Below are 16,346 nucleotides of genomic sequence, written 5' to 3' on the forward strand. Positions count from 1 at the left end.
GAAGCTGGACAGGAACACCACTAACAATGCATGGAGGCAGGACTGAATTAGGCTGAATTATGCAATCAGATTTGAATACATTTCTAACGAATATGATTATAAAGTTCTGCAGTACCAAGAGACCCCTCACTCACCTGGCCCTAAAAATCACTCATACCCCACTAACACACATATAGTCTCTACCCTGGAAAACATCAGCAAACCTGATTAGAATGAACCAAGTTACAAAACAGCTGAAACAAAACTATATCACCTATTGGAAATCTCAAACACAAAATCACCCAATGATCTACAAACCCATTTCAAAAACTGTCAGTTGGTAAAATGTAAATTAAAAATATGCTTATTTTAAATTTGGTACCTGCATCATGTTCTAAAAAGTTGGGACAGGAGCATGTTTACCGCTGTGTTGCAACACCTTCCCTTTTAACAAATGTACAGTAATCATTTGAAAACTGAGGACACCAGTTTGTTGTGGTTGTGAAAGTGGAACTGTTTTCCTGTTCTTGCTTTATATAATACTTCAGCTGCTCATCAGTTTTCAGGGTCTCTGTTGTCATATACTGCACTTCATAATGTAGCATATTTATTAATGGGAGACAGGTCTGGACTGCCAGCAGGCCAGTTTAGCACCTGCACTCTCTTACTATGAAGCCACATTGATGTAATATGTGCAGAATCTGGCTTGGCATTGTCTTACTGAAATGAACAGGGATGTCCCTATAAAAGACATCGTCTAGAGGGCAGCATATGTTGCTTCAAAATGCATATGTACCCCTCAACATTAATGGTGCCTCAAAAGATGTGCAAGTCACCCACTAACACCAATCCCATACCATTGGCACTAACATAAACCTGTACCATGACAGAACCTGGCTTTTGAACTTTTTGCTGGTAATGACTGGGATGGTCCTTTTTTGGTTTTGCCTTGCCCTTTATGCACAGAGATTTCACAGAGATTGTCTGAATCTTTTGATGATATGTACTGTAGAGTGTGAAATCCCTAAAATCCTTGCAAATGCTTGTTATGGAATGGTATTCTTAAACTTTCAACACTTTTTTTTGGCAAAGTGGTGAGCCTTGATCCATCCACACTCATAAATGGCTCCACCTTTCTTGGATGCTTCTTTTATACCCAAGCATGATTGCATTACTTGTTTAAGAGTTGTGTTTTTTGGAACACTTCACAGCATTTCCGGTCTTAAATTGCCCCTATCCCACCAACTTTTCTGTGACATGCAACAGGCCTGAGTTTCAGAATAACCATTTATTTACAAAAAAATAATTATGTTTGAAAGGTAAAGCATTAACTATTTTGTCTATACTCTTTATACTCCTTTCATTTATATGGAGATCAAAGTAGATTTACAAATCACTGCTTTATATTTTATAGGGATTTTTCCTACTGTACCAACTTTTTTGGAACTAGGTTTGTAAATCTGAGATCCACCCTGATGAAGTGCAGACTCAGAGACCATGGCCTGGTCAGAGGGAGAGGCAGATACAATAAGTCTTGTCTGCCTAAAGGACAATGAGTGTGTCAAGCACTGCCAACTAATAAGACTGACAAAGAGCTGCACTTTCTAAATGAAAGCACAAAGTTCTGATTCTGATATGGAATATGAATTTGATCACATTTTGGAATCTTAACAACACAGAGAATCTAATGTATGTTCTAGTTGAACGCTGATATAAGTTCTGGCACTGCTGTGGTTAAATGCAGTAGGGTATATGATGGTAAAATAAAGTATTAAAACTTAGTACCCACTAACTGTTACTATTGTATAGTAACATCTACCATTTCTCATATAAGTACATGACTGAAGCTGCCCACCGCCCCGGGCAAGTGTGCTCACTGCCCCCTAGTGTGTGTGTGTGTTGACTAGTGTGCATGTATGTGGGTGTTTCACTGCACGGATGGGTTAAATGCAGAGGTCTTATTCCTCTGTGTGCAAACACAGTTGGCTAATGGTTCTGAAATTTGAATGTGTTCAATAATGATACGTGTCCGGTTTGGATAAGGAGTGTCTGGCCGCTTACCATTTCACGAGCAATCACCGTGCAGAGTTCCGGCCCTGGAGGAGGGACCTGAATTTTAAAAGCAGCCCTGCAAAGCTCGTTGAGAGGCCTGCGTTCTCTCTGTGCTCCAAGCTGTTTAGTGTACTCCTGGGGCCATGTTACAGAAAATTCATAAGTCTGAGATCATATCTTATCTGCTTTGTTGTCATGGCAACTTCAGTTAAGACTGAAGTTAGGACAGAAGCCATTACAGAGCAACAGTTCTAAAGTCTATAATCTTATCTTATTTCCAGATAAGAAAAAAAGTATTACAGAAACATCCTAAGTCGCCAAAATATCCTAAATAATTTCTTAACTTTAAGACCAACCCAGAGCGTCTTACCTTCTGTTTTAATTGTCTGTTTCTTTTGTTTTATGCAGTGATAAGCAGCACAGTTCACTATAAGTAGCATAATGACTCTACATTTTTCTACACCGAAAACTGTGTTTTGACGTCTTAGTTTTTTTTTTCTAACAGCGTTTCAAAGCCCCAGACACTGCAAACATGAACTCTACCATCCCCTCTTATTACCTTTTTATGTTATTGTTGATTAAAAAACTCATTAGATACAATATTACAGTGATGGTGGTGAATAATGAGGAGACAGAGCTGAACGTGTGTCTGTTTATTAGGAGGAGTAATGTTAGCGCGCTCGGCTAAAGCGTTTGGGAAATGGAGACTGAAACTGGGGAGCAGCGACGCTCTGATAAACAACGAAGCGCTGAAACAATATTCTTAACTTTCAGGTTATCGCGCTTTAGTTGTGTTTGACCTTTTTACATCGGTAATGGTAGCTAACGTTAGCTGTCTGGCTAACTAACTTGATTACGTGTTTATGTTTCAGCTGTGTGCATATGGTCAGTTGCTAGGTAACAGACGTGACAGTTGATTGTCAACTTTAATCAAGTAAGTTACGATTTCCTAACTTCAGATAAGAAAAGATTCTGCAAGATAAGATTCCTAAATTAAGATCAGTTTTGCTTCTGTTATACGAATTTGTGAAAAATCTTATCTTGACCTGTCAGATCTTAAGTTAAGACAAAAAATTAGGAAGTTTCTGTAATACGGCCCCTGGTCTTTGTTATATAAAACGCAGACACCTACGCTTTGTACTCTTTTGCTCATGTAGTTTCGTGGGTATCTGCGCTAGCTTTGTCATGCCAGATGGAGATTTGTCTAGACCGTGTCAGCTTGTGCCTTCATGCCACAAGTTGTTAATCATGCTGGCTTTATTGCCTTGGGCTGCTACACCACGTAGCAGCCCAACGTATAGACACATTAGGTAAGGGGCGAACGCAAATCTTTGTATTTATTTTTTTGGTTTAGGTAAGATCAGCGTAGATATCAGTGATAGATATTTTGTTTTTCTGGTTTGTGAGAACTTAAATTAAAGAGCTAGGGTAGTGTTTTTTCTTTTTGTTTGTTTTGATGATTTCATTCCTTTAGCGCCGTCCAGGACCAGAATCTCGTTCTCTTTAGCAGCAAGCTTATTTGCCATTTTGTAAATATTGTAAATATTCATGTTTTTGGAGGTCTCACTGTGGTCCTTTACCCTACTTTACCCTTACTTTACCCCAGCATACAATAAATGGAAAAACAGTAGAATCCGATTCATGTCTTGCTCCTTCTTGGTTCGTGCTCCAAATATCACATTTTATGTTACTGACCCCATTATCCCCTAGACTTGCCTGTGGGGTCGTAATAATAATGCAAGCTAGGTTTCATCAGAGGTGAATGTAATGCAGTCCAGGGGTGAGCACAGTCTAGGAGAGTTAGACCAGTCTGGAAGAGTTACTGCAGATTAGGAGAGTGAGAGCAGAGAGTGAGCACAGTCTAGGAGCAAGAGAGCAGTAACAGAGTAAGCCGCATTGTAGGAGAGGAAGAGCATGCTAGGCGCATGAGCACAGTCTAGAACAGTCAAAAAGATTAACAGTGGTCTAGGGGAATGAGAGCAGACTGGGAAAGTGAGAGCCATCTAGGTGAATAAGAGCAGTCTAGCAGAGTCAGCTGCAGTTGTGAAGAATGACCTCCATTTATAGACATTAGAGCCTACATAAACTAGGATACATACGCTGAAGAGCTTTGTCAGAAATAAACAACAAGCACATAATTACTGCCTTCAGTAGTTCAATCATTTTGATTCCACCACACACACACACACACACACACACACACACACACACACACAGACTTCCAAACACAATTATTCATACCCGAGAGTGCTCAGTGAGCACTGTGGATCCTCCAGTCTAGCAGAGAGCAGCTTCACTCTTGATTCTTCTGGGTGGTTGTAGGTCAGATCCAGTTCTTTCAGGTGTGAGGAGTTTGAACTCAGAGCTGAAGCCAGAGAGGAACAGCCTTTCTCTGTGATCATACAACCAGATAATCTGCAGAGAGAGAAAAAAAGAAGAAAATAAACAAAAGAGTGAGGGAGATGATTCACTTTGGTGTCAAATAGAACTTAACAAAAAAATACTAAAACACATAGTTGCACACAATTTTAAAAAATATGAAAACATACTCAGGGACATTCTCTGGCAAGAATAGAAGATCTCAATATAAATAACAGCATCCAGTTGATTTAGTCATGTGACGTAAAGCCATGTGACAAAGAAGGGTGTTTTTTAGTCCAGTTTCATTAATCCTCAGAACCTGATTAACATATTTTGTAGGCATTCTTCATGCCATCTTCTCAATTTCATAACTCAGAAACATATTAACTTCCAGACAAGAAACAACACAACGATCAGCAGCTCTTATCCTAAATATACTAAATTTATTAAATATGGCACTAATCAGATTCAGAATCTTTATCCACCAAGTACCTGATGCACAACGAATTTCTTTTGGTGCAGGTGTCAACGTGAAACAAATAAAATAAATCTAGAAAAAAATATAATTAAGATCCTGCTGAATGGTAATGCCCAGAAACTTGTAAGGTTATGCTTTGCTAACTCTGGAGCCTTGTATTTCCAAAGGAGGCAGTCAGTATGTTTCTTTCTGAAATCAATGGTCATTTCCCCTTTGTTTGTGCTTAGCTCCAGGTTGTTAGCTCTGCACCATGACACCAGCCGCCACATTACTTTCTCCTGATTAATGGATTGTTGGAGATGAAACCAATCATGATAGTGTACTCTGCAAACTTAATAAGTTTAACAGAGTCACTGTTAAACAGACAGTCATTGAGAGAGAGAGATTATAAGGGGGGGAGCAAATAGCCCTGTGGAGCACCAGCGCTGAGGGTTTTTTTGGCAATTGTGATTGCTTTGTTGAGTGCATATTTTGCTCTTTTGGATGCATCATGGTCACTACAGCTATAAGCCTCTTCCTTGGTTGTGTGCAGTTTCCAGAGCTCATTGGAGAACCAGGATTTATTATTGTTTTAAATGTAGATTTTTAAGGAGTCCTAGTCCATTCAACATTGAGTTTGGTGTGGTTGAAGTCTTTCATAATGATGATAGGAGAGTCTGAGTGTTCAATCTCCATTATCTGGTCAGCCAGCTGTTGTTGTGTTAAGCTGGCTTGTGCCAATTTGGGGGGGCGAGGGGGGCATAAACCCTGAAATAAAGAGTAAACCAGAATTATAGAGTTAATTCATGAGATGAGTAGAATGGCTTGCAAGTGATACTAGGAGCTTCCAGTTCAGGAGAGCATGTTCTGGCCAGAAGAGTTGTGCCTCAGCACCACCTCTGGTTAATGTAAAAACATAGTGCTCCACCTTTGGTTTTGTAACTGGGTTGTGGTCCACTCTGTACAGTGAAAAGTTGGGCAGCTCCACTACGATGTCAAGAGTAACTTCATTTAATTACCTCTCACTGAAGCAAATGTTGAAAGGTCCTTTGTTATTCTTACCAGCAGTTTTAATTCACCCATTTTGTTTTTGATTGAGTGCATGTTGGAGAGAAATATGTTTGGAAATGCCAGTTCAAAAGCCATGTCTCTGAAGTCGCGTGAGTGTATTGCCATGTATCCTGCATGTCTCCTGCTCTCCTTCTCTTTGCTGCAGGAGGATGGCTGGTGATCTCCCAATGAGTAACGCTGAAGAATCTCCACAAGTATAATATGAATTAAAAAAATTATTTTGTGGAGTTAAGCCCCAAATGTACAGATGCTCATACCAGTTGAAAATTTGCCAAACGGTGACTCCATGTGCAATTTAACAGGCAAAACACACAAACACATGACACATCAAAACACTGTGGCTACCTCTCAGGGTGCCATCTTGTCTTCCAGCAATGATCTGCAGCAAAGTAAGCCAGTTTAAGATTCAGAACCTCAGTGCTTATGTTGGTATCATTTTCATTCTAAATGCAAATAAAATATAGTGTTCGCTTTGGTCTGAAATGTTTATCTTGTATCTCTGAATGAGTGTAGATCATCAATTTTTAGTAATTAATCTCAAAGATTCATGAAGTTACATATCTAAATTTGTACTAATGTAGCCTCCTGGTAGTAAAACTGTTGTTAGGCTTATTGCTTTGTAATTACAAATGAAATAAAAATCAAAAAGTGTGTGTCAAAGTGTGTGTCATCATCTGAGAGCAGATTTGTATTTTAATCCAATATATCTGTGTAGCCACCTCCACTACAGCACTCTTCAATACAGACACCTAGGAAACAAAGACTGAAAAGGAGAAACTCCCTAAGAGCATGAGGAAGAACTGAAGAGTAGGACTGAGAGGAACCAAGAAAACATCAACCTCTGGTCTGCAATGGGACGAGCAATTATAGACTTATAGAGAGCAATTATATAGGAAAAATAAGTATTAGGATGAAACAGAAACTGCAGCATGAAAATACTGATGCATTTAAAAACATGTTGTAATGAATGTTTAAATTAATCCTGTCATCTGTAAGTGTTGTTCTAGAACGCAGTTTCTTCCTACTGTAGCAGTAAATACACTATATTGCCAAAAGTATTCGCTCATTTACCTTCACATGCATATGATCTTGAGTGACATCCCATTCTTAATCCATAGGGTTTAATATGATGTCAGCCCACACTTTGCAACTATAACAGCTTCAACTTTTCTGGTAAGGATTTCCACAAGGTTTAGGAGTGTGTTTATGGGAATTTTTGACCTTCTTCCAGAAGCACATTTGTGAGGTCAAACACTGATGTTGGATGAGAAGGCCTGGCTTGCAGTCTCCGCTCTAATTCATCCCAAAGGTGTTCTATCGGGTTGAGGCCAGGACTCTGTGCAGGGCAGTCAAGTTCTTCCACACCAAACTCGCTCATCCATGTCTTTATGGACCTTGCTTTGTGCACTGGTGCGCAGCCATGTTGGAACAGGAAGGGGCCAAACTCCCCAAACTGTTCCCACAAAGTTAGGAGCATGAACTTGTCCAAAATCTCTTGGTCTGCTGAAGAATTAAGAGTTCCTTCCACTGGAACTAAGGGGCCGAGCCCAACATCATCTTTTTTATATAAAAACATACTAAATAACGCTGCTAAGTATTTATGATTCAGTAATGAACTGAAAGAAACACTGACCTGAGTATTTCCAGTTTACAGTGTGAATTCTTCAGTCCATCAGATAACAGATCCATTCCTGAATCCTGCAGGTCATTATTACTGAGATCCAGCTCTTTCAGGGCGGAGTTTTCCTGTTTTAAAAGTGATCCAAGATTTTCAAACGTCTTTTCTCCAAGATTACACAAAGCTAGTCTGTAAAGAAAGAACAAGCATAGATTTTACAACACACTCAAATGAGGACACTTAATTATAACAATAAAAGGTATTTGAATCAATCTTGTATACACCCTGACAAATTCTCTTGTACATTTTAGTTTACTAGGATGGATATATTAAGTTATAGAAAAAGAAATTAGTCTAGAGATGTTTTATTTTGTCTTAAACATCTTCAATAACCTCAAGAGCTTTTTGATTTATAGTTTATGATTTCTTCTTGGTTATGATGCCTATGTGGTGTGCTATATGCGGAAATATATAGATAATATATTCCCAATATATATATACACTTCAAATGTATATACATTATGGCCCTCATTCATCAAAGTTGTGTAAAAAAAATGCAGATTTAGCGACATAGAAACTACTCTATGTCTGATAAAACTTTTGTACGATATGGAATCAAGCAGAAATTCAAGCATAAATGATGAATCAGCTTCAGTCGCAGACCACGGACAGGCTTTATCCTGAGTAGAACATTATAAATGATCCTTGGTGGTCTGTTTTTACCTGCTGAAGTGCTGAAGACTGTGGATGTGTGTACGCTGAGCCTCGAGGTCTTCACCATAAAGCAAAGCTAAAGCGGACTGGGGCCGTTTTGTTTTCACAATGCACAAATCAATCAAACCACAAAACAAACTACAAACGAACCAAATCGAGTTCGGTTTTTTGGGGCCGTTTAGAGGGGTCTGAGTTCATTTGGCATGTTCACATATGCAAAAGAAACCATGAATCCACTTCAGACGCTGCAACGGCCCAAGTGCAAAAACGCCCTTAAGCACGCCCAAATTCATGCGGTGTTTTGGTAAGGAGCCCATTAAACATCATTCAGCAGTTGCTTGACCCAATGGTTGTGCTCATAGACAGAGTCTGAGGTTAAGCAGTGAGTGAACTGCTCCCCCTACTGACCAAACATTAAAGTGTAAAAAAAGAATAAAACTGAAAATAATAAAACATGACATTTTTAAACTTTGTATTATTGCAGTGTATGTGATGGCTTCTGCACTAGCTGTGCCTTTTTTGGTGGTGTTAGTACAAAACAGATGCACAGTGTAATATATTTTTAAATGGAATATGGAATAGTTGCAGCATTTGTCTATACTAATGTGCATGCAAAATAAGTGCATCCACTTTTGAATTGGTTTGTTGTGCACAAATTATTAATATTATTGTTATTTTATTTTTATAATAAATTGATAAATTGAAATAATTGATAGTAAAAATTGAAATAATTCATAATAATTTGGGTTATATAACCACAAGTCAAGAATGTTCTTGAGGCTATAAAACTATTTTACTCAAATCAGATGTGAGTTTGATCATAAAGATATGCCAAAAATAAAACTAATTAATAATGAAACTTATAAATAATAAATAAATAACTGTCTATGACACGTGTTTGTGTTTATTGTGTGGTTTTGACCTTACATGACATTGATGAATAAGGGTCAATGTAACTATTTAAAAAAATTCTAATATGGTAATATTAATACACTTTATATTTGATCCAGAGGTTTGAGCAAACTAGTCAATACTTAGTAGCTAGTTATCAAAGTAGTAGTAGGCAGTTATCAAATCTTGCGGATGCTTTTGGTAGGAGACTTGCTAGGAAACTTTCAAGTCTTGTTTTTGGAATTTAAACTCTTCCTTGCAGAACGTTTTTGTTCTGTGATATTCTTTGGTCGTCTTGCATACGCTGCATGTTTAAGATCTACCCACAGATTTCTAATGCTATTCACATCAGGAGGTTGTGAAGGCCATTCCAAAAGTAGTTTATGATGGATTTTGAGGTATATTTTGGATCACTGTCCTGATGTAGAAGTTCTCTTTTCAGCTTATGTTTCTTGACAGTGTTTAACTGCAATGTTTTTTGTGATACTGGCTGCCACACAAACCAAAGCATAAGAAGTAAAGGCATCTGGTTTATTTAAATGTTGTCTTGCATACATTAGAATGTGATGATAAGGCTGCAAGTAAGATGTCCTTCTGATGACTCTTCCAGACTTTGCCCCTGGAAGTCCACCATTTTATAGATTTTATAGTGTTCCCCAACTTTGTAGGCATCAGTTAGCTTTATTTTTAGATCCTTAGCTACTTAATGATGCCCATTACACTCTGGAACTGTCAGTAGACAATTTTTAATGACAGTTAAAAAATGGGTTCTGTGACTTTACATTTGAAAAAGTGTCCACATTTTTGCACATGCCACATTTACTGTTTAATTTTTAATGTTTTTAAGTTAATGAAATATAAAGAGACTGCATTAAAATTTGAAGAAAAACATTACTGTTGCTGTGTGTGCCTGGTCATTTTCTATTGTGATATACCCAGTCTTCTTCTGTGTGTTGAATGTGATCTGCTTAGAAACTAAAATTCTAAAAGCTGATGTTATCTTTAAAATAAAATTTCTGTTAATGAGTGCATGAAATAATCTTTGACTATTATTTTGCTCTGTGACTTTTGCTGGATGTCAACAATATATTACTTAGAGAAAGAATTTGTAACATTGTAACGTTACTCAGAGATCAGGAGAAAAGTACTGGCAGTGGACATGACTTAATCAAAGTTTGTGCTGGATTGTCATGTTTCCTGTGTTGTAGCACAAGGAAAATATATTTTCTTTTTCTTCAGGCAAATTTTGTTTTCACTGTTTGGCTCTCAAATCACTCTTTAGCAGTTCTGATACTTCTGCATAAATGTGATTAAACTATACATGTCTCTTTACCTGGAAATTTAGTATTTCTCAATTTGTGATTTAAATTAAAGCCTTGAATAAACACAACTCCACCATCTAACTGTATTTTTCTTAAGATGAAACATCTCTGTACTGTTGACAAACTTGCAGCAATAGTTCATTTTCTTACCATTTCTTCATTATTTCACTAAAACATGTCAGGTAATATTTATAAATAAAGACATATTAGCCTTCATAAAAATGGCTTTAAATCTTATGAGCTTCCTTCCAGAAAAAACTGACAGGAACACTGACCTGAGTATCTCCAGTTTACAGTCTCCAGTCTTCAGTCCAGTAGAGAGCAGCTCCACTACTGAATCCTTCAGCTCATTGTTACTAAGGTTGAGCTCTTTCAGGGTGGAGATTTTTGTTTGTAGGGCTGATATGAGAGATTTGCAAGACTCCAGAGTGAAATTACACATGGCTAATCTGCAAAGAGAGAGTAAATACCTTAGAGAACACCGTTCAGTCAAAAACATGGAATCACACAGAAATACTTTAATTTGACTTATAAAGAGAACATAACTCCAACCTATTTTATATTTCTATTACTCAGGGTAGTGAAAGACAGAGTAGTTAATGTCTTTGCAGAATTGATGGAATGATTTTTTAGTTATAGATAATTTACCAGACATGGGGATCTATAACAACTTTGATAAATGTAAAAACATACACAATTGTGTATGTTTAAAATAATTATAATTAATTAACTTACAGATACATAGATACTTTGCTGCTGGTTTATTATGTACACCTACACTATTCATGTACTCCTATCAGACTCACTGGCCAATTATGTGCACTAATTCTGTTCTTAAAAACCTAAATGTGATCAGAAAAAGTGTTCAGTTGGTAATCCCTGCTGCTGAATTAAGAATCTGCTACTCTGCATTGTGACATTAGGCTATCTTTAAACTTTTATGCAACTTCACTTGCCTGAAACTGACATGAATCTAAAATTCATTTGTATTGCATAATGTAGCACATCCTGCAAATCATCTGAAACTCAGCCAGAGCAGTAGCATGGACAGTTTTGATGGACAAGAAACTAAAACAAAGGGTTATTTTGGTTAGATTCAGTTAGCCAGTTAAAAGTTAAATTGTGCTAAAGTGTTCTGCTTTGATAGTTTGCTACAAGCTATCATGTAAGAAGGTTTTTATTCCCTTATTATTTTTTTCTCCTCTGTTTATTGAAAAATCATATAAAGATACAAATGTACATTCTTGGGCAAAAAAATGGGCCAAGCCCAAATTGGCAAAACATTAAGCTTTGGTAACAGTTTATTGTGAGAGGTCATTTGTAGGTGATTAATAAACTTTCAACAGATTATCAGTAACACATCAACAACACATCAGTGAAGTAAATATCCTGAAGATGTACTGTTGATACATTACTTATATTTAGTAGATGTATTGTCTACAAATATGAACTTGGACATTCCAAATAAAGTGAAAAACAGCTGAATTCAGCAGATTATAAACAAATTGTATTTATGTAGTAAATTAAAAGTATCTTGATGACCTACTGAATGTATCCACTGCTACTACATTATTGATATGTTACTGAGAGTCTGTTGAGTGTTTATTTAATCTTGAAAGGACCACTCAAAATAGTGTCACCTAAGCTTTTAATGGACTTAACAACAAATCATTAAACGAACAGATAAAGTAACTTTATATGGAATTGATTTTCCCTTTGGTCTCTTTGAAGGTGAACACATTGTCAGTGACTCCTTTGGGAACATTTTTTTTGGAGGACACAGCTGTAACTTAACTGTTGGAGACTGTAATGATGGAAGAGTTAAAGTGGAAATAGCTGCACAAAAGTAAAGACTGAACAAATTAAATGTTGGCAGATTTAATATTATATTCAGTGTTGAATGCTTTTATGTAATTTTCTGTTATTTCCTGCTTTTTGCTGATGCTGAAAAATGGAAAAACTTGCACTTAATGGCTATTTAGCCTGGAAATTAAATAAATGAAAGAGTGGTTTCTTAATTTTGCAAAATACTGTATAAACATGAGTTGCATACTTCTATAATGCTGGAATAGAATAGCTCCTTTGTGATTCTGACCTGAGTATCTCCAGTTTACAGAGTTGACTCTTCAGTCCATGGGAAAGGTCCTCCATTCCTGAATCCTGTAGATTATTCTTACTGAGGTCCAGTTCTTTCAGGGGCCAGGTTTCTGCTTGCAGTGCTGATCCCAGAGTGTAACATGTATATTTCCCAAGATTACACAAAGCTAGTCTGCAAAGGGAGAACAAATACAACAGATACAAAAGTTCTACAGTTACAGAGTGTAGTTAATTTACTTAAGCATAACTGGTAAACCCCCTATTACCCCATTAATCAGTGGCCAAGACCCCTACAGGAACTATACTGAGCAGGTATTATTGGGTGGTGGATCATCAAAGACATGGACTACAATCTGATATTATAGAACTACAAAGTGCCTAGTTAGCTAATAATTGGGCAATGGCTTAAAAATAGCTACACTAAAAACATTTCCTCTGTTAAGTAAGGTCAAATATCTATAATATTTTGTGGTTGCTTATCCCTCCAAAAGCCTAGGAGGAGTGTGAGGATACATGACATCAGGGAATCCACAAAGTAAAAGAATATACCAAAAAAGTACCAAAAAGCTAAAAAGTAATTGTGGTTGGACCTTCCAGCAAGACAGTTATCCAAAACATAACTTTAAATATACACAAAAATGTTTCACAGAATTAAGCTTTTGACATGGCCATCCCAGTCCCCTGACCAAAACCCTACTGAAAAGCTGTGAAGAGGAGAGTGCAAAAGAGAAAGGGATCTAGACCATATGGATCTGAGATTCTTTACTGAGGAGGGTCTCAGATTCCTTACTCTGTGTTCTATAATCTTGTCAAATTTTATAAGCTATGTATAGGGAGGTTACACATGCAGGAATGCCAATAATTATAACACCTAGGTTTTAAAAAAAATGATAAGGGTTTTTATTTTCTTACACTAACTTTATTTCTTTTATTTTTTCCTGACCTTTTGTTTTCCCATCTTTACCAAGGATATAATTATAATAATCATGGAAATACTGACCTGAGTTTCTCCAGTTTACAGTGTGAACTCTTCAGTCCAGCAGAGAGCAGCTCCACTCCTGAATCCTGCAGGTCGTTGTTACTGAGGTCCAGTTCTTTCAGTGAGGAGGTCTCAGTTTGTAAAACTGACTGCAGTATGTTACAGGACTGCTGACTAAGTTTACACATACCAAGTCTGCAAAGGCAGAATAAATGTATAATGCTATATTAGTTGGATATTTTCATAGTTCTGGTAAAGAATATATATATATATATATATATATATATATATATATATATATATATATATATATATATATATATACACATGCTGTTGTTGTTTTGTTGCTGTTTATTATTATTATTATTATTATTATTATTATTAACCTTACAATTATTATTAATTTTATGTAATATTCTGACCTGAGTATCTCCAGGTTACAGTGTGAACTCCTCAGTCCAGCAGAGAGCTTCTCCACTCCTGAATCCTGTAGGTCGTTTTTACTGAGGTCCAGCTCTTTCAAGGAACAGTTTTCTGTTTGTAGAGCTGTATTCAAAGTTTCAAGGGACTGTGCAGTGAGATTACAGTCAGCAAATCTACATTTGGGGAAGAAAAGATAGAAAGTAAAATATATAAAGATTTATAAACTGCGGTTTGTATTTGGAATTATCTGAACAATAAAATGTAATGGTATCATTCCATGTAATTTTTTCATTCTTTTACTGGTCTGATAAGGTTTTGAGACACATTTCCTAGGTTCCTCCTTTATTTTCTCCTACTTGCTTAATGGTGATTATCTGTTTGAAGACTTTCCTGGGCTGCAAAGAATCTTATAAAGCAAGAACTCACAGAATAGCTTCCTGCTTTTTAATCTACAAAAGATGTTCATGACTGTTCTCAATTAACCAAGGTTAACCGGTATAATGACTATATACTGTAGTACACAATGTTTACTGCTGTTTTTACTATTACATGATGTATCTTTCATCTAAATCAAGTAAATAGTGATCTATGACATGATACAAAATTAAACTGCTGAACATACAAAATTTACACATTACAACTAAATATATTTTCTCATAACAACAAAATTGTCTTGAGGCTCCCAGAAGAGCAAAACATTCATTATTAACAACCACAGGTTTCTTAGTATGGGATTGCTTCCCTCAATAGTGTTAAAAATATCAGTGAAAACATCAATGATATTCAATAAACAACTCATCTTGTTCTAATACTATGTAAGCCACATTTTTCTTTCGTTCATTGTAAAATAATGTTTTCTCATTTAAATAAGAGCCTGTCTTATTATAATATAATAAACTAAACCTCAACATAATATTTTACCAGTTATACATGCTCAGTCATACTTTAGTGTTTTCAGTGAAATTTACCAATTAAATATTTTATTGAATTAATTTATTTAATGATTTATTTATGACTTTTGGCCTTATCCAGGACTGCAGGAAAAGAAACTGCATAACTTCAAGAGTCAATTTCCAATGAAAAGCAAAAGAAATTATACCCCATCTATGAGACTACCTAGACTTATTTAACATGCTATACAGACCATTAAGTCATAACACAGTATTAATATTAGCTTTATAATATATATGTCAAACACTCACTGAGCCTTTCTGCAGTTTGTGATAGCTGGGATGAGTCTCCTGTATCCCTCCTCTGATGTGTTGTATCTCTTCAGGTCCAACTCTTTCTTCACATTCTCTGACTGGAGACGCATGTAGGTTATGACTGAGCATTGTTTAGGAGAAAGTTTCTTTTTTGAGAATTTATCTGAAATTAAAGGGAAACAACGGAAAGCCTTAGATACTACCATCATCCAGTGACAGAAATTGTTTGAATATATGACTTTCTAGGTATATCTTGAAGTATACAGTAGCAGAGAATTACTTATGTTAAAAAAACCATTCATGAATATTCATTAGCTATATGCTTCTGATGAATTTGGGAATTGTCACTACAACAAATGGCAGATCTACCTATTCTTTTAAAGCTCAATATTTTAAGTGATGTTTTATATAACACTTCTAGGGATGTAAAAATGAGTGTCTGTGATTTTTCCCTCATCACCTCCGTCACCTGTGTCTTGTATATCCTCATCTTGTGAACTTTGAGCTCTCCTGTGTCTTGTGTCATTTGTATGTTTGTCCTTACTTCCAGGGGCACAGCTTTGCTGCATGACCCTGTGTATGACCACTATCTGTCATTAGTGTTTTTAATGTTTAATTTTCAGTTTTTAATTTTCTTATTGTTGGTTTTGTAGCTTATGTGATTTTATGGTTTCATTGTTTTACTTAATTGCTGTTATGGTATGTTTATGTTTACTAATTTCGATACCTCAAAGGGATTCTGGCAACCAGTGTGCAAACTACTCCCTGTTATTCAGGGGGTCCCAAGTTGACTGGCTGCTACCTCACTCACCATGGTGGTGCTGATGCTAGCTTCAATGGCAGCAAAAGGTTTGGGTTAACAATTCTTCTTCTGGAAATTGTCTTTTTTATACATTAGCTGAGATCTTACACGTCTTCTCTTTTGTCTTCTTTTGAAAAATTAGTAACAAACTCTTGGGAAATTGTGCCGGTGTTGCAAACATGCTGCAGCATATTGTAAAGAGATATTCTGGGCATAGTCATCATTCTAGATTATGAAGGACCAACTGAATGAACCAATTTGCTAAAATGCCACCCTGAGGTAGACCAGTGCTGCAGCTCTAGTTAGTTAAAAATATTAAAGACAAGCTTGCTGATGGTGGTTGAAGCAGCTGAACAATAACCTTTCCCTGAATTT

At 36.4% G+C, this 16,346-nt stretch overlaps 1 protein-coding gene across 6 annotated transcripts in view; it reads right to left on the reverse strand.

The window, feature by feature from the left end:
* Window positions 1-16,346, reverse strand: part of LOC118800201 (NACHT, LRR and PYD domains-containing protein 12-like) — a 95,524-nt gene that overhangs the window by 20,283 nt on the left and 58,895 nt on the right. For all 6 annotated transcript variants that reach the window (XM_036560392.1, XM_036560391.1, XM_036560389.1 and 3 more), the window contains 7 exons: window positions 15,167-15,332; window positions 13,964-14,137; window positions 13,563-13,736; window positions 12,561-12,734; window positions 10,741-10,914; window positions 7,554-7,727; window positions 4,273-4,446 (listed from right to left, as the gene is read on the reverse strand). In XM_036560392.1, coding sequence (XP_036416285.1) covers window positions 4,273-4,446; window positions 7,554-7,727; window positions 10,741-10,914; window positions 12,561-12,734; window positions 13,563-13,736; window positions 13,964-14,137; window positions 15,167-15,332 — 1,210 coding nt within the window. The remainder of the gene's footprint in view (window positions 1-4,272; window positions 4,447-7,553; window positions 7,728-10,740; window positions 10,915-12,560; window positions 12,735-13,562; window positions 13,737-13,963; window positions 14,138-15,166; window positions 15,333-16,346) is intronic.

The sequence above is a fragment of the Colossoma macropomum genome, unplaced genomic scaffold (assembly GCF_904425465.1).
Source record: "Colossoma macropomum unplaced genomic scaffold, Colossoma_macropomum, whole genome shotgun sequence".
Taxonomy (NCBI): Eukaryota; Metazoa; Chordata; class Actinopteri; order Characiformes; family Serrasalmidae; genus Colossoma; species Colossoma macropomum.